This window comes from Brassica napus, chromosome C5 (genome assembly GCF_020379485.1).
Source record: "Brassica napus cultivar Da-Ae chromosome C5, Da-Ae, whole genome shotgun sequence".
Lineage (NCBI taxonomy): Eukaryota > Viridiplantae > Streptophyta > Magnoliopsida > Brassicales > Brassicaceae > Brassica > Brassica napus.
In genome coordinates, this window is record NC_063448.1 from 7777341 (window position 1) to 7795126 (window position 17786).

The following is a 17786-nucleotide window of genomic DNA, read 5'->3' on the forward strand; positions in this document are numbered from 1 at the left end:
TAAGGATTTGGGTCTATTTTATACCAATGAAACCAAAGATGGTTTAGTAGGCTTTGCTGATGCAGGCTACTTATCTGATCCACACCATGCTCGGTCCCAAACCGGATATGTGTTCACTCATGGTGGTACTGCAATATCATGGCGTTCCATGAAACAAACTATAGCAGCCACATCATCAAATCACTCAGAAATCTTAGCCATGCATGAGGCAAGTCGTGAGTGTGTATGGTTGAGGTCTATAAATCAACACATCCGATCAGATAGTGGAATGGTCGAGGACAATGGTCCGACCATCATATATGAGGATAATGCAGCCTGCATTGCTCAACTCAAAGATGGGTATATCAAAGGTGACCGAACCAAACATGTACTACCCAAGTTCTTCTTCACACATGAGTTGCAGAAAGCCAAGGAGGTCAGCGTCACTCAAATCCGGTCAAGTGAGAACTCAGCCGACCTCTTCACCAAGTCACTTCCCACCAGCACATTCAGGAAGCTTACGCAGCAGATTGGCATGCAGAGACTCAAGGACCTTCAGTGATGTCCAAATCAGGGGGAGTAATGTGTGTTGTACTCTTTTTCCTGTCCTTGGTTTCCCTTTTTACCACATTGGATTTTGGGTTTTCCGGGAGAGGTTTTAATGAGGCAACGTTAGCACATTACAAGCCCGATATGGTTATGGCATCCAAGGGGGAGTGTTATAAATCCATGATATGGATATGTGGATTGCCATTAACCATCAGGGAGGTTTACATCTGACCCGACTATCCGGTCCGTCTACACCCGGTCCGTCTACACCCGTCTCCGGTCCGTCTACATCCGACCAAGACTAGTCAAGATGAAGACTCATTCAACCGGAGCATTTATGAGCTTTGACCAAGTCTAGATATTTGTGGTCAATATGTAATAAATGTGTAGATACTCTCCTTTGTTGTAAACCCTTGGAACCTCCACTATATATTGATAGTGAGAGCTAATGAGAAAGACACAACTTTCAAAGCAACACTTCTCTCATATTTCTAACAATTAGGATTATAAGTGATTAATCAATCATTCTGTTCCAGACTTTTTATTTCTGTTCTCACTATTTTAAATGAGCTTGGTCCACTATTATTATTACTCCTACTATTTATTATTATGATGATTCATTGGTTTGGTGGTGATGTATCCAATTTGAATTCATTTTTCGTTACAACTTGTATCAGCACATAATCCTCTTTAATTCTTATGCAGATCCATAGAAAACTTGTCTGTTGGCTTTTCTTTTTCTATATTTTAAAACTCAAATAGCGTATTTTTATTATTTATAAGTACTGAAACAAATGGTATGGTTTAGATAATAATAGCTTATAAAGTGGAAACGAACACGATAATTGACTTTTAGGCGACGATTTATTTAATCTAAAACAAAATCTTCCTCGTAACCAAATATAATGGGCGAGGATGACATTAGATACCAAATCTCTCGTTTCAAATCTGAAATGAAAAGAAAAAATTTGTAATAGGGAGGGGTGAAAGTGGGTCAAAATAACTCGGTGGCCAATTTGTAACGAAGTCAAGTTCGTCGTCGTATACTATATAGTTTTATTCAAGCAACTCATCCACCCTCTCATGTCATGTATCTAAAAACTAACTACAAACACGTGCATGTGGTGGGATTAGCAAATCGGTTCCTCAAAGAAAACATTTAGCTAGGGAAAGTTAATATTATGTTATTATGGCTAAATCTTCCTTAATCAGACATTAACAATTTCAGATTTTTCATTATCGTCTATCAACAAAACTAAATATAAAAAGAGTAATTACAAAATGGCTGTTTTTTTTTACCACACAAAATGACTGTTTTTTTTTTGCTAAAAATTACAAAATGGATGTTACAACTTACAAATGTAAGTCTGATAGTGCCAATTGCCAAACCCACACTCAAGATTTTCGAGGAAGCGTCGGAAGGCAAAGGATTCGGATGGCCAAGATAGAGAAGGAGAGCCACCCACATGCAAGTCAGGTTCTCAAAACGCAGAGCTGGTCTCTTCAAGAAAGCAAGCAGCTACACACTTTGTGCGGTGTAGAGGTTGCAATCATCGTATACTCTCCCGTTAATAAGCATTTCTCGTTTGGCCATCCAAACGTCTACTCTGTATTGAAATCGCTACAGAAACAACACTTCCTGTGGGCAGCCAAGGCAACCGAAGGAAAACACAGGAGCGAGTTAAGTTTGGTGTTGAGCCAGGTCGAAGAAGAGAGGTGGGGAGATGAGCAAAACTAAAAGAGAGAGTAAAATGGACATGAGTTTGCTTCAGTTACATAAAATGAAAGTTGAGCTAGAGGAGCTAATGAACACAATTGTGATGCCTCCTTCTTGCATGAACAAAATGTCTACTGGTTTTTCTTGCATTTATTCTGGCTATGGACATGTTTGTTCCTGAGTCACACGCAGCAAAGTGTAACGAAAGACAGACTAAATAATAAAAAAATTGATGATGTCCGTTTATGGATAAAGATGTCAATAAAAAAGTTGGTGGTTCAGCTGGGTACGAGCCAGCAGGCCATGATGGATATGAATGGCGTTGAGCCGTTATCCATCCACTACTGAGAGAGGGAGGTGATCGCTGCTCTGTGAAACCAGCCTCACGCATTGCCCTCCACTTTAGGAACCGTCTGCGCCAAGCTTTCGCTCAACACACACGGACCACTCTCAGCTTGGGTTGGGCAGCCTAGAACAGTGCCACATCAAATCAGACCCGTTGGCCGAGCCAGTGTTCTACCAACTTATCATCCCCACATGGGTTACAAGCACTCGTTACTGAGCTCGACATAAAATCATTGGTTTAAGGACTTATATAAACACAACAATTACAAGTCAAGTAACCGATGTGGGACAAAATAGAAGTTTTAGATAATTTTCTGTTGTACTACAATACTAGCTTAAGATCCGCGCAATGGCGCAGAATGAATGTTATATATAAAAATATTTTTTATATATTATTATTTATTTGTATTCATATATGTATTATGTATATAATTAAATTAGAATAAGCACATAAATCAAAACAATATTACGATAATGTTTTGGTAAATTAATCAAAACAATCATTTTATTTATTTTATATGGTATATAAATAAATTTTAGTTACATGGGCATAGATATATAGTATATTTTAATATTAATATTTATTATTGAAAATTCATATTCATATGATAAACACAAATTTCTAATGTACGATTTTTTAATGCAAATTTCAAAATTAAAATAATAAGGTTTCAATACTTATTCAATACCGATTTAGAAATTATCATATTTAAGCATTTTTCTATGTTTTATAGTTAATTTTAAACTATATTTAATATATAATATGAATGTCTAGTGAATGAAACTTCGTATTCATACGATTTATAATAATGTCTATCTTGTTATTACCAAAAAGTTAAACCATTAATCACAAAATTTTAGTGTGAGACATTTAACATTTTTAGTAATTTATAGTCGTTTTAAAAATCCAAAATATAACATATAATTTTTTTTATTGTTATATGGTTAATGGATTGTTTAATATCTTTTAATAATATAAAATTAAACAAAAAAGAGCTAAGATACAAAAATTGTTATCAAATATTTATTATTCATAATCATAAATTGTCATATATACTTTAATCATATTAGACAATATTTCATATTAGGCAATATTAGACAATTACGTAACTTTTATTTAAGGAAAATGCGATAATATTCTTTTGTACACTATTAATTAATTTAATAGTTAGTTTAATAAAAAGTATAGTATAAGTTAAGATGGACCAAAGTATTTATCTACGAATTCTGAATTTCATCTTCACAGTGACACGTGGCTACAAAACAATGTTGTAATGTATCTCAATTAATATACAAGTGATTCATCAATTCTTTTTGTTTCCATTTTATTTTTTTCCTACAAATAGAACTTCAATGATTGTATGTACTGTATATCGCATTTTACATGTTAAAATCAAATCTGTATATGTGTCTCGCATGAAAGCTCGGTTCCTATTGAATATGTTATTGCTGCTCTAAAAAATTCTCCTTCAGTAAAAAGCTCTCTCTCTTTTGTACAAGTGAGCAAAGAAACTTCAGAAGATCATCCATCCCCTCCATGTTGCAGCAGTACATCTCTTACAAACACACGACACGTCTCTCTGGAGAAATCAGTAACCGACAAGAAGAATGTGACGTACCATGTGAAGAATCAGTAGCAAACAAGAAGGCAAAGGAATCCACCTAACAAAGACAACCCACAAGTTGTGCTAGGAAATATATTTATATATAAATATCTCAAGAAACCGAAAAAAGAACCAGACAGAGACAGACCACCACCTTCTCCTTGATTCCATCGCCTTACATTTTGAGGTGATTTTTCATCACTTCAACTTGATGCGACTACTATTGGTCCGTTTCTCAATCAGATGATAGAGATGGACAAGCATTAGATTCATTTGAGACCGTTGTTATGATGCCCCCACCTGTTACTTTAGTACTCTTTCCTTTTTGTTTCTACCATCTAAAACCATAAAGGCAATCACTCATTCTGCTCAATGAGTTACATAGATTTCTTCTTTTTTTTTTTTTTTGAATAGAACATAGATTTCTTTTCCAAAAGAATCTTCTATATATAAAGTTTCTTGATTCATCTAGAGGTTTGCTTCTGTCTTAATGAGGAGCACTAAGTAGTGCAGAAAGTGAGTGGATGTTATAGATTCTAGAATCTTAGTTACACTTTCAGATATTCAGACAGAAGCTTGGTGATGTCTCTTCAGATATTCACAATCCCATCTCATGGTTTAGCTCAGGTATGGTTCTCTAAGAGGATATCATGCAAGACAAGACTGAGTCGTGTTCTCGCCACGCCACCGTCTTCAACCCTCTTGCATATGGACGAAAGCAACAACAATCTTCCCAAGTCCATAAAGGGTTTTGATTCAAGAGGCAGTTTGAACAGTCTCCATGCAGATTCTATGCTCAGGCAGGCCAGCACGGTGGGGATTATCGGAGGCATTTCAACTGATTCCACTCTCAACTTCGTTAGGAAACTCGAGGATTGGAGCTCAAAAGATGGTGAGAGCTCCTTACCCTTTGTGCTTTGCTCGGATCCTAAACTCAACAAGGAGCTACTCTTATACGAGGAGAACTCTTACCCTTCTCTCTACCATAGAGTAAAGCGCACTCCAGCGGATCAAAACCAGATTGTGGAGAATCTAAGGAACAAGAGGAGATCTCTTGAGAGGTGTGGAGCTAAACTAATCTTAATGCCTTGTCATATCGCGCATACATGGTACGATGAGGTTTGTGAAGGGAGTTCAGTTCCTATGCTTCACATGGGTGACTGCATTGTCAAAGAGCTTGAAAAGGCCAAGATGAAGCCTCTTGAAGCTGGGAACCCTCTGCGTGTAGGTGTGATGGCGTCAAGTGCCACGTTATCCGCAGGGTTCTACCAGGAGAGACTACAGAACAATGTGAGTGTTCATGTTGTGTCCATTAGCTCTTATCATTTTTTTTTGTCTGATTTTTTTTTTTGTAAATAGGGATTTGAGGCGGTGCTTCCAGACAAGGCGACAATGGAGCACACTGTGATCCCAGCTATAGAAGCAATGAAGAGAGATGACATGGAAGGAGCAAGGAACCTTTTGAGGATAGCATTGCAGGTGCTGTTGGTTCAGGCGGTGAATGTGGTGGTGCTAGGGTCAGATGAGATGAGGGAACTCTTGCCAGGGGATGATCCTCTGCTGAAGAAGTGTGCTGATCCAATGGATGCACTTGCAAGGTCCGCCATCAAATGGGCAGAGAGTCTATGATGATCTTAAGGAATGAATCCATAGTTGAAGTTTGTGTATTGTATACATAGTTGGACTTTGTGGATGTGTGTGTATGTGAAAAGAAAATAGCTGGTGGAGACCGGTGTGTGTCAAATAGAAAGAACATCATTGCCAAAAGTAATACCAAAGTCTTTTTATTTGTTGGGATCCAACACAAGTGTGAACATGTCTAAAGCCAAATAAGTTTGAACATGTGTTGGCTTGGATACATTGTGTAATATTCCTTATTACAGACAATTATTAGTGAAATTATAAAAGATTAAAGACAAAATATGAGTTTTTAAATATTGGCAGGAGGATGACCAGGCATGCTTGGACAGGTTGTGTTGTTAGGATTCTTATTGTCCAAAGGGTTCTTGTTCTTATATTCATTGTTATTGTTGTTGTTTTTGTTGTCAGTGTTCATCCCCAATGAGTTCTTCACTGCCTCTGATGCGTCATGTGCCATGCTCTTCACTTTCTCTCCTTTCTGGTTAATCACCATTCTTATATCTTTAACAAAGACAAAGAAAGAAAATTCAAAACATGTAGAGTTGATGTGTTAGTTAACCTCCTGGAGAAAGCTTGATGCTTGGGAAGAGTTGGTGTTGTCTGCTTTGCACTCAGCCCTCTTCACCTGATACCAAACATCAGTTTTCTCCACGTTACATAAATCTTTTTTGTCATACGAACACTAATTAATAGATTGCAAAAAGTCACAAGTAGTGGGGAAATTGAACAAGACCACTGACATGTGCTTGGCCCACGATTTGGCCGGCCCTCACACTGAACTCCTCATCCTGTCTGCTCGCCATTTCTTACTTTTCTTGTCAAACAATGTCAGCTGTCTTTATAAACAATTTTTCTTGGTGTTCCATTTTTCAAGGAAGGCTTTTCGCTTTTATGATCCATCATTTTCTCAACCACGCTTTTGACTTTTTCACCCGTATTTACATTTACCTTCCATATCCACGTCAATTTCTTTTTTACTTATATGAAAAAATAAAACTCTTTCTCAAAACAAAGTCTAGTCAATACAACCATTACGTATTAGAGAATTCATGCGGAGACTTTTTGACGTGAGACTGCACCTTTTAGACCCACTCTTAAGATTCTAACAACCAAACAGCCTCACGCAAATCAAAACTTTTTCGGTTTCCAGGAGTCTTTCCTCAATCGCTCATGTCGTCAAAATCTTCAAACTCGTTGACACCATCAGCTGCTTCATCCTCTGATTCGTCTGCATCTTCATCTGTTTCCATTGCTTCATCTGGTCCTTGTCCCTCTTCATCATCAGTGTCCTTGTCCTCATAGACAAGGGGACCTTCATCTTCTTCTTCTTCATCATCCAAATCGTCCACAAGCTACCATTAACACAATCAATGACGAATCAGTAACATACACACAGTCCTAATCAACTTTATCGATGCAAAGCGAGCTCAGAACTTTTGTCGCGTTATTTAATTCCCAAAGCGATCAATGGAATCAAACACCAAAATCTAATGGAATAAAATTCTTGTTTCTACGTTCGAGGGGAATGCAATACATACCAAGTCTAAGCTGCTTGAAACTTCAACGGCAGTGTGAAGGGTTGAAACCCGTGATTCAATGAGCTGCACAAACAAAAAGAATCAAATAGAATATTAATCACTCATCTATCCTTACTTACGTTCTGTCTTACTAATAAGCAGTTCCAAACCTGATACATGGAGTTCAAAGCGAGCACGGATGACTCTTGAGACATAATCCCACTGGAATGAGTAAGTAACAGACACTTTATCCACGGAATCGCACAAGCTAAAACCGCACCCCTGCAATAAAGAATAAAAATCACAAGTTTAAAATCAGCTTCAACAACACAAATAGACAGATCAAAACTCTCACCTAGATTGTAGTATTGGTAGAAGGGAATTAAGAAGCTTGAGTACTTCTGCTGAATTCAACTTAGCAACGGAGTTAGCAATCACCTGTGAAACATAAACCGAGAGAACAAAAACAATCAATAAAAAAAAAAAAAAAAAAAGGGTAAAAGAAACACAGACAGAGAATAACTTCCAAACCTGTTCATCTCGGTTGTACAAGCAATCAAGTAGAAGAGACCGATCATCAGCATGCAATGCTTGTCTCAGAAGAACGTTCACAGAGGCTGCGGTAGGAGGCTTATCATCAACCGGAGCAGAATCCTTACTACTCTGCTTCTCTCCCTCTAATAAGTGAAGACTCTCAAACTTATCACCCATCGTTGGCTCGTTGTGAGCATCCTCTACTACCCCTCCATCTCTATCTTCATCAACACCTAACATTCGTATATATCAAGAAACACGAACCCTAATGTAAGATCTGAGCCCATAGAAAAACCTCTAGCTTTATACTCAACAATCTTTGTTACCGGAATCACGCGGCTCTCTTGTCGAAGGCACATCGGGATCGGGATCGGGTTCAGCTCGCTTCCTGTTCTTCTTCTTCTTATGCTTCTTTTTCTCGGCGATTTCACCTGTTGAATTTACAGAAAATAAAAGGAAAGGGGGTTACGCCATGCGGAGAGGTGAAATTGAGCAATCGGAGAGTGAAGCAAACCTCCGTCAGATGTGGGAAGAGGCTTCAGTTTCTCTTTGGCCATGGTCGGCGGTGTGGACGTGAGAAGCGGAAAGAGAGAGACGACTACGCGGGTTTAGGGTTTAGCCTCAGCTACGGGTCGGGTTCGATTAGGTTGGGGGTTGAAGTATTCTTTTTTTTTTTCTCTATTGGGCCGACATGACTGAATACTTGGGCTGAGTTTACTGTGCAATCTGTTCCCAACTATGTTTTTGTATAAATGCTTTATTTTTTCGCTTAATTTTATAACAAGCAAATGGTATTGTCACGTTTTCCTCAATACCTATTCTCCCTAAGAAAATTTTGAATGAAAGTATTTCTAGAAATAGTTGGAAGCCTCTCGGTTTTGATTTTAACGCACGCTAATTCCTTCCATCTGCGTAATGGTATGTAGTTTGTACGTTTCTACTAGACATGTATTTGCACGTATGTAAAATAATCTTATACTTTAAAATGTAAGTTTATATGTATATACAATTAATATACATACACCAAAACGAGAAAATACATGTAAACATAGCGTATTTATTATGAAATTTGGACGTGTGTTACGATTAGTCCACCCTCTATATTAATTGGAAGATATTTCAAATTCGGATCTAACATAATTATATGTTTTTGATCTATGTAACATTAAATATATTCCTTCTGAAACTAGTCGAATTAGTCGATAGAACTTATAAAAAAATAATTTTAAAATAATGTAGAAAATAAAGAACCATAGTTTGGGAAAGAAAACCAAACAAATATGTTAAACATAGCATATGTATGAAATTTGGATTGTAACACATGATCGATCCACTCCCTATATTAATTGTAAGATATTTCAAATTTGAATCAGACAGAACGACACGTTTTTGATCTATATAACATTAAATACATTTCTTTTGAAACTAATCGAATTAGTCGATAGAACATATAAATAATATATTTTAAAAAGGATGAAGAGAATAAAGAAGCATAGTTTTGGAAAGAAGACCAAACAAGTATTTTAAACATAGCATATGTATGAAATTTGGACCGTAACACACGGTCGGTCCACCCCCTATATTAATTGTAAGACAATTCAAATTTGGATCAGACAGAACGACATGTTTTTGATCTATGTAACATTAAACACACTCCTTTTGAAACTAACCGAATTAGCCGATAGAACCTATAAAAATATTTTTAAAAGGATACATAGAACAACAAAGCATAGTTTTGGAAAGAGGACTAAACAAATATTTTAAACATAGCATATGTTACGAAATTTGGACCATAACACACGATCGGTCCACCCCCTATATTAATTGGAAGATATTTCAAATTTGGATCATACATAATGATATGTTTTTGATCTATGTAACATTAAACATGTTCCTTTTGAAACTAACCGAATTAGCCGATAGAACATATAAAAATTATATTTTTAAAAGGATGAAGAGAATAAAGAAGCATAGTTTTGGAAAGAAGACCAAAAAAATATTTTAAACATAGCATATGTATGAAATTTGGACCGTAACACACGGTCGGTCCAACCCCTATATTAATTGTAAGATAATTCAAATTTGGATCAGACAGAACGACACGTTTTTGATCTATGTAACATTAAACACATTCCTTTTGAAACTAACCGAATTAGCCGATAGAACCTATAAAATTATTTTTTAAAAGGATACAGAGAACAGCGAAGCATAGTTTTGGAAAGAGGACTAAACAAATATTTTAAACATACCATCTGTTATGAAATTTGGACCGTAACACACGATCGGTCCACCCCTTATATTAATTGGAAGATATTTCAAATTTGGATCATACATAATGATATGTTTTTGATCTATGTAACATTAAACACATTCATTTTGAAACTAACCGAATTAGCCGATAGAACATATAAAATGTATATTTTTAAAAGGATGAAAAGAATAAAGAAGCATAGTTTTAGAAAGAAGACCAAAAAAATATTTTAAACATAGCATATGTATGAAATTTGGACTGTAACACACGGTCGGTCCACCCTTTAATATTAATTGTAAGATATTTCAAATTTGGATAAGAGAGAGCGACACGTTGTTGATCTATGTAACATTAAACACATTCTTTTTGAAACTAAACGAATTAGCCGATAGAACCTATAAAAATTATATTTTTAAAAGGATACAGAGAACAACGAAGCATAGTTTTGGAAAGAGGACCAGAAAAATATTTTAAACATAGGATTTATCATGAAATTTGGACCGCAACACACGATCGGTCAACCCCCTAAATTAATTGGAAGATATTTCAAATTTGGATCAGACATAATGATACGTTTTTTATCTATGTAATAGTAAACACATTCCTTTTGAAACTATCGAATTAGCCGATAGAACATATAAAAAGTATATTTTTAAAAGGATGCAGAGAATAAAGAAGCATAGTTTTGGAAAGAAAACCAAACAAATATTTTAAACATAGCATATGTATGAAATTTAGACCGTAACACACAGTTGGTCCATCCCTTATATTAATTGTAAGATATTTCAAATTTGGATCAACCAAAATGACATGTTTTTGATCTATGTAACATTAAACACATTCCTTTTGAAACTAACTGAATTAGCTGATAGAACCTATAAAGGTATATTTAAAAAAAGATACAGAGAACAACGAATCATAGTTTTGGAAAAAGGACTAGAAAATATTTTAAACATAGCATATATTATGAAATTTGGACCGTAACACACGATCGGTCAACCCCCTAAATTAATTGGAAGATATTTCAAATTTCGATCAGACATAATGATACGTTTTTGATCTATGTAATATTAAACACATTCCTTTTGAAACTAATTGAATTAGCCGATAGAACATATAAAAATTATATTTTTAAAAGGATGCAGAGAATAAAGAAGCATAATTTTGGAAAGAAGACCAAACAAATATTTTAAACATAGCATATGTATGAAATTTGGACCGTAACACACGGTCAGTCCACCCCCTATATTAATTGTAAGATATTTCAGATTTGGATCAGACAGAATGTTTTTGATCTATGTAACATTAAACACATTCCTTTTGAAACTAACCGAATTAACCGATAAAACCTATAAAAATATATTTTTAAAAAGATACATCGAACAACGAAGCATAGTTTTGGAAAGAGGATCACAAAAATATTTTAAACATAGCATATGTTATGAAATTTGGACCGTAACACACAATCGTCCATCCTTTATAGTAATTGGAAGATATTTCAAATTTGGATCAGACACAATGATACGTTTTTTAATCTATGTAACATTAAATATATTCATTTCGAAACTAACCGAATTAGCCGATAGAGCATATAAAAAGTATATTTTAAAAAGACGCAGAGAACAAAAAAAACATAGTTTTGGGAAGAGGACCAAACAAATATTCTGGATATTTTAAAATAGTAAATATAAAATCCAAAAGTTAATGTTATGATCTTATATGATTTGTTGTTATGTTTTAAAAAAACATGTATAGACATATAAAGCTACCTATAAAACTTGTATTCTAAATCGGTTTGAATAGGATAATTGAAAAACATCATCTACAAATGGATCCCAACAAATGAAAAAAATATTTGAGAGTAGATAACCACAAAACTTTTACATACTATGTTTGTTTTTATTTTATTGATATGTATAGAAAGAGAATATGACTGGTTATATGTTATGTTTGACCGTATAAAAACAAACCATTTTCATATAAGTCTAAATATATATTATTCCTAGTAGATTTGAATGAAAAAGAAGTACCATAATAGCTTATGATTTATATGAATTAAATATGATTTTTGGTAAGGAGGACACGTATTGAAAGAAAAACTTTATAAGCCGTTTAAAAAAGAAAAGCAACGGGAAAAAGAAAGTCAAAAAGACAAATGTGTTAAAAATGGCAAGGAAAGTAGAGAGGGTGGACTTACACGAACAGAACACAGCAGGGCAGTTTCGTCATGTCTGAAAAGACGTCTCGACGCCTATAAAAAGGCAAGAGAGCCTCACCGGCAATCTCATATTCACGCACGCGTATCCAATAATCTTTTCATCTTCACCGTTTCATACGTAACTTCTTTACGACCCTCTCTCTCTCTCTCTCTCTCTCCTTTTCTCTCTTTCGTTTCTCCGGCGAGGTATTAATTTATTCTTTTACCTTTTTCTTCTTTCTTTGGGCGATTGATGGTTAACTCGTCGGTGAATCTCTTTGATCCGATGATGTTCTGTCGTTTAGCTGTTTGTGGTGGTTGTGATCCGAGCATTCAATTTCACGTCCTGCTTATTTATTTATTTTTATTTCCTGGGCAAAAATTTCCATCGAAATTGAATTGATCTGTTTTCTGCTTAGAAATCTTTTTTTCAGAATCGAATGTTTATCCGTCTTTTAGATGATCCAGAAGTCATTAACACTGTTTATGATAAGTGAATAGTTTCAAATTTTTATTGACCGATTGATTTGAGTTTAAATCATTTATCATATGTGGTTAATGTAACGTTCGGTAGGAGACTAAGCTCGTGTTCAATTACACATTTGAGCTATTCCTTGTCCTGTTTGATGCATTATTGAGTCTTTAGCCTTTGATATTTGGTCCTCTGGATTCGAATTAACTCCTTTTTTTGTGTTGCTTTCAGTGTGCGAGATGCTGAAGGAAAGACAGGTTTTGCCGGATTCAAGCAACAAGAACAGGGTGTCTCCCTACCCGCTTCGCTCCTGTCGGAGCAAGAAACAAAAGGAAGCCGAGTCACCTCTCGAGCCAGAGAACGTGAGTGAATGGGAGGATGTGAGGTGTGTGATCTGCATGGAGCCGCCGCACAATGCCGTCCTCTTGCAGTGCTCTTCCTTCTCCAAAGGCTGCCGCGCTTACATGTGTGACACAAGCGCGCGTCACTCCAACTGCTTCAAGCAGTACCGCAGGAACAAGAAGAACGCAAGCCGCTGCAGCAATGGCAAGACTCTGAGCTGTCCGTACTGCAGAGGAGAGGTTCACGGGACGATGAAGTCTACTAGCGCACGGAGGTTCATGAATGCGAAACCGAGGTGCTGTTCTATGGACAAGTGCGAGTTCTCTGGGACTTATTCTCAGCTGAAGACTCACTTGAAAGCTGAGCATCCGGGTTTCACACCTCCGAAGATGGACCCTTGGGAGCATCTCCACATGTGGGAGGAAGTGGAAAGAGCGGAGTTCATTGAGATGATCAACGCTCGTCAGAGATGGGAAGCGGAGCAGAGATTGTTGGCCGGACATCTCTACCAGCTTCCACACCATCATCATCATCACATGATTGATCTCAACCTTGATGCTTTCATGCACGATGTTTTCATTGGTGTGAGGGGACAAGCAAGTGCCCCCAGTTACCCGGCTCACATGTCCCAGCTTGAGTTCCATGGAGCCATGTATCCTAGGTGGACTCCGTGAAGAAGATTTCTCGTAGTGCCGATCAAAGTTTTGATGTCTCTTGATTCTTTTATCCAAAATGTATTCTCAGTGTTTAGGTTTTATAGGGACATCAGCTCTTGTTCTAGGCATAAGTTTTTTACTTTTTGTTTGTATTAATGTTTATGTTTAGTCAAGTATCCAATAGAATTTGTCTAAATAAAAAAAAAAACCACATTTTTTCATACTTGTGTTATGGTTGCAATTTGCATTACGGTAGATTGATAAAGTAGTGAGCTCCATTTTGTTACTGCATTCAACACTCGATAGATCAAAAATGTTTCCACCAAAAGGGAGAAAAATTTCAGTTACATTTTGTAATTGCAATAGAAACTCATATATCCAATATGTTTTCCCCAACAGGAAGAAGAAAATTTCAAGTTACAGATGCCTCTGATGAGGTTGCATAATAAAACATAATCAATGATTGTTTGGTACAGAGCACAAGTAGCGAAGCGTGTACTCGTTGGAAGAGCACATATCTGCCAGATCCTGGTGTGCTCTGGTGATTGCCTTCTGCAGTGACTTCAGTGAAGGTAGTAGGTTTCTGTAGTTTCTCTGAATAGAGCTTCCGTGTGCCTTGCAGATCTCCTGAACAAATAAAGAAACACACAGACGTTTGATTAGCTATGAGCAGTTTGGGTAACGGAAGAAAAGGAAAGCGAGCATACCTGACACCAGTGAAGTAAGAACTCCAGATGAGGACAGTTCTCAAGCAGATCCACCAAAGCTTCCATAAGCCTTTCTAAGTATTTCTGAGGGACAGAGATTGCAACCTCTTTTATGTCAGCGGGGGTGACAGCAAAGATACATTTCTTTATCAAGCTGTCTTCATTCAAACGCATACTCAAAGCAAGTGCTCTGACCACTTCACCCATCTTTAGCGCATCCTCAACCGCCTACACAAACAACACATTTTTACCTTTGTCTTTTAAAAACCAATAATCAAAGCTAAAAAAGAACATCACGAGCTTATAGAACTAATACATACAAGAAACCTGACACATTAACAACGATTTACAAAAGGCTCACCTCTGGTGTCACATCTATGTCAAGATCGGTTGGGTCAAAGATGAAGGACTCGTCGACTGAAAAGATGAGAACACCTTCCGTTGTTGCAGCTGCAAAGCTCCTCCCAGTTGGGGCAATGCTGAGGCTTTTGGTCCGGATGATGGGCCTGCCGCGGTTAGGCTTGGATCCAGGTAGATCATAACCCAAATTCCCACGAGACTGTTTGTCAATGCCATCTTCTTCATCGCTGTTGTCATCCTCAATTAGATCCATTGGCCCTGCTTCTGTCATCTTCTTGGAGTTCAGGAAGTCAAGAACCCCATCATACGAGAGATTGTGGGATATTTGAAAACGACGCAACAGAACCTGAAAATGTATATTGCAGGCGTTTGATAAGCAAAGCACGAGCTTAAACATTTGAGGCCAAGAGAATTAGCTAACCTGATCCGAGATGTCATACATGCAAATATATCTGCTATTTCCCGCGGCTAGAATATAGCTTCCATCAGCGGAATAGCACAATGTTGTAAAGCACTTTCCAGAACTGGAATTAGCTGCAGACCGACGGTCAGTCATGTTGCGACCTCCAGCAATATCTCTCCGCCCCTCTATGGTGTACATCAACACACCATCAACTGTGTCCCAGAAATGGATCTGCCCATCTAGCGTACACGAGGCTAACTGCTTGCCGTCAGGACGGAAAGTAACTGTTAGAACATCGTGGTTGTGTTGAAACGTCTCCACTGTGCCTTTGCTTGCAAACACGTCCCACAACCGAACGGTGTTGTCCCATGAAGATGAAGCTAAAATTTGCTGCAGAGAAAGAAACATGGATCAAGATTAGTCATGAACGTTATAACAAACGTAAGCAAGAAATATACATAATCCCAAAACATTTCTACGTCATTAGCTAGTATTCACATAATTGTTTTGAGCCAAGAAACAAAATATATTTGAACCAAAATGAATTTATTTTACCGTTAAGGGAGAAAACATTAACCCATGAACGGGAGCCTCATGCCCATTTAGAATATCCTTTATTTGCCCAGTCTTCTTGGACCATACAAAAATCTGCACATAGACAAGTAAAAAAAGTGATTCACCTTACCAAAAGAGACTGTGATTTTGGAATTTGTGACTGGAAGCAGCTAATGGCTAAGTTGAATTACCTCAAATGAATCTAGGGTCCCAGCACAGACGACGTCACCACTGGGGTCTGCTGTTAAGGAAACAAACTGCCGGGGTGTAGGGGTTGTATACGTTTTGTAGTTCTTGTATCTTCGAAAATCCCAAGCACGAACAGTGCCGTCCAGAGATGCACTTAAGAGGGAGTGGTTGTCAGCCATAAAATGAAGAGCGGTAACTGCATTAGTGTGCTCTGTGAAGGTGATGAAACATGATCCTGATGCAACGTTCCACACCTGTAAAATGCAACATAAAAAGATGATTGTCATCTTCAGAAGTAGATGAGAATCAAGGTAAAGAACAATACAATGAAGTCTTTGAGATTTTTAATACCTTGACTTTGTTATCATCAGCACCAGTAGCCAAGAACTGCGAATCAGATGAGTAAGTGACACAGTTCACATCGAAATAGTGTCCTTGCTGCTTCAGTATATAGCTTTCGGACCGCCACTCCCAAACCAACAGCTGCCCAAGTTTCGCGCAACCAAAGGTCAGCCAATTACCACGCTGATTAAAGACAGCCGTTGTCAGCTTCTCCCTAGAAATAGATAAGAGATGGATACAGGTGAAATCCGGCATCTGGTAAAGCCCGAATACACCGTTTGAGAACCCCACAACAACCATGTCAAGCCCCTGGTGATAGTCACACGCTGTAACCTTTGCTGATCCCTGATTAAACCCATCCTTCCTCAACAAAACCCATTTCCCCCTATGCATATACTCTTCCTCATCTCCTTCTTCACCCTCATCCTCACGACCTCTACCTTCATACTCTTTACGTTTCTTGATATCAGTGCCAATAGCACCGTCACTTTCATCACCCCTCTCTGGAGTATCAGGAGACAGTGGCTCCACTTCTGCCTCATTCTTACCACTGTACCCCCAACTAAACATGTAACCATCCCTTGCAATAGTGAAAGCTCTATTAACCTTATTAGTCACCTTATCAACACCAAAGAAGCAACCCACAACAGAATCTCTATGACCAAGAAACAAATAAGGCTTATTCAAGACCCCCTTCAACTTCCTAACGCAAAACAGCCTCGCAGCCAAATCCTTAGTCCCGACAAGCAAATACTCAGAGTCCAAGCTCCACTCCAAGGAGACAACTTTATCATCAGAGCTAGCGAAAGTCCTCACCTTTTGGAAGGCGAACGCCGCTCGGCTGAACCCAGGCGACTCCCAAACCTCCACCAGCTTGCCTACCCCCACGGCGATGAACTTGCCGTCGGGGCTGAACTTCAAGGCGCCGACTTTCCCCTTGAAGGTCATCCTGTGGAGCACCGCGCGCCGGGGGACGTTGATGAAGAGGCACCGGCTGTTCTCGTCGACGGCCATCAGGAAAGTGCCGTCGGGGGAGGCGGCGAGGCGGCATATGTTGGTGGAGGTGCTGAGCTCGAGGGTGACGGTGTGGTGCTTGGTGAGGTCGGTGACGGAGACGCGGTTGCCGACGGGGGAGATGAGCTGGGTGTTCTGGGTGATGACGGCGTTACCGCCTCTGTAGGGAGCGCCGAGAAGGTTCTGGAAGCGGTAGTTCATGGCTTGAGGATCGTTGACGAAGCCTGGGGAGAGGAAGGATGGAAATGCCGGCGGCGAAGTTTTGCGGCGTTAGGGTTTAAGCGAGCGAGGGTTTCAATCTAGCTTTCCACGCAGACCCCTTCTTCTCTATTTATTTCTGATCTCTATATATACGGTTTAATTAATCGGTACAGAAAAAAAGAAAAAAAGAAAAAAAAGAAAAAAAGGAAAG

The 17786-nt window shown here is 38.0% G+C and overlaps 5 protein-coding genes and 1 pseudogene across 7 annotated transcripts; 3 read left to right on the top strand and 3 right to left on the bottom strand.

Annotated features, from left to right (window-relative positions):
* The first annotated feature begins 619 nt into the window (after positions 1 to 619).
* Positions 620 to 3261, top strand: LOC125587497 (annotated as a pseudogene). Its single transcript, XR_007323781.1, has one exon. The product of XR_007323781.1 is annotated as an agamous-like MADS-box protein AGL61 (transcript).
* Positions 3262 to 4333: 1072 nt separating this feature from the next.
* Positions 4334 to 5981, top strand: LOC106452281 (broad specificity amino-acid racemase RacX). The gene is made up of 2 exons (XM_013894356.3): positions 4334 to 5484; positions 5554 to 5981. The coding sequence occupies exons 1-2, from the start codon at positions 4777 to 4779 to the stop codon at positions 5821 to 5823; spliced, it is 978 nt and encodes a 325-aa protein (XP_013749810.1). The 5' UTR covers positions 4334 to 4776; the 3' UTR covers positions 5824 to 5981.
* LOC106452292 (late embryogenesis abundant protein 1) lies at positions 5938 to 6688 on the bottom strand. The gene is made up of 3 exons (XM_013894364.3): positions 6576 to 6688; positions 6395 to 6460; positions 5938 to 6313 (listed from the first exon to the last, which is right to left on the bottom strand). Exons 1-3 carry the CDS (start codon positions 6636 to 6638, stop codon positions 6125 to 6127), a joined length of 318 nt encoding a protein of 105 aa, XP_013749818.1. The 5' UTR covers positions 6639 to 6688; the 3' UTR covers positions 5938 to 6124.
* Positions 6689 to 6791: 103 nt separating this feature from the next.
* LOC106452308 (WD repeat-containing protein 43) lies at positions 6792 to 8547 on the bottom strand. The gene is made up of 7 exons (XM_013894384.3): positions 8401 to 8547; positions 8213 to 8317; positions 7884 to 8119; positions 7708 to 7790; positions 7523 to 7634; positions 7374 to 7436; positions 6792 to 7187 (listed from the first exon to the last, which is right to left on the bottom strand). The coding sequence occupies exons 1-7, from the start codon at positions 8441 to 8443 to the stop codon at positions 6996 to 6998; spliced, it is 834 nt and encodes a 277-aa protein (XP_013749838.2). The 5' UTR covers positions 8444 to 8547; the 3' UTR covers positions 6792 to 6995.
* Positions 8548 to 12272: 3725 nt separating this feature from the next.
* LOC106452335 lies at positions 12273 to 14025 on the top strand. Of its 2 annotated transcripts, none has more exons than XM_013894425.3 (2): positions 12273 to 12541; positions 13038 to 14025. In XM_013894425.3, the coding sequence occupies exon 2, from the start codon at positions 13046 to 13048 to the stop codon at positions 13820 to 13822; it is 777 nt and encodes a 258-aa protein (XP_013749879.2). In that variant the 5' UTR covers positions 12273 to 12541; positions 13038 to 13045; the 3' UTR covers positions 13823 to 14025. The 2 variants fall into 2 exon arrangements, with proteins under 2 accessions (XP_013749879.2, XP_022558670.2); XM_022702949.2 differs by having other exon boundaries at positions 12273 to 12473.
* An 84-nt stretch (positions 14026 to 14109) lies between these two features.
* On the bottom strand, positions 14110 to 17705 carry LOC106452315 (periodic tryptophan protein 2). The gene is made up of 7 exons (XM_013894397.3): positions 16370 to 17705; positions 16021 to 16272; positions 15830 to 15922; positions 15293 to 15664; positions 14873 to 15217; positions 14512 to 14739; positions 14110 to 14431 (listed from the first exon to the last, which is right to left on the bottom strand). Exons 1-7 carry the CDS (start codon positions 17573 to 17575, stop codon positions 14261 to 14263), a joined length of 2667 nt encoding a protein of 888 aa, XP_013749851.2. The 5' UTR covers positions 17576 to 17705; the 3' UTR covers positions 14110 to 14260.
* Positions 17706 to 17786: the final 81 nt, after the last annotated feature.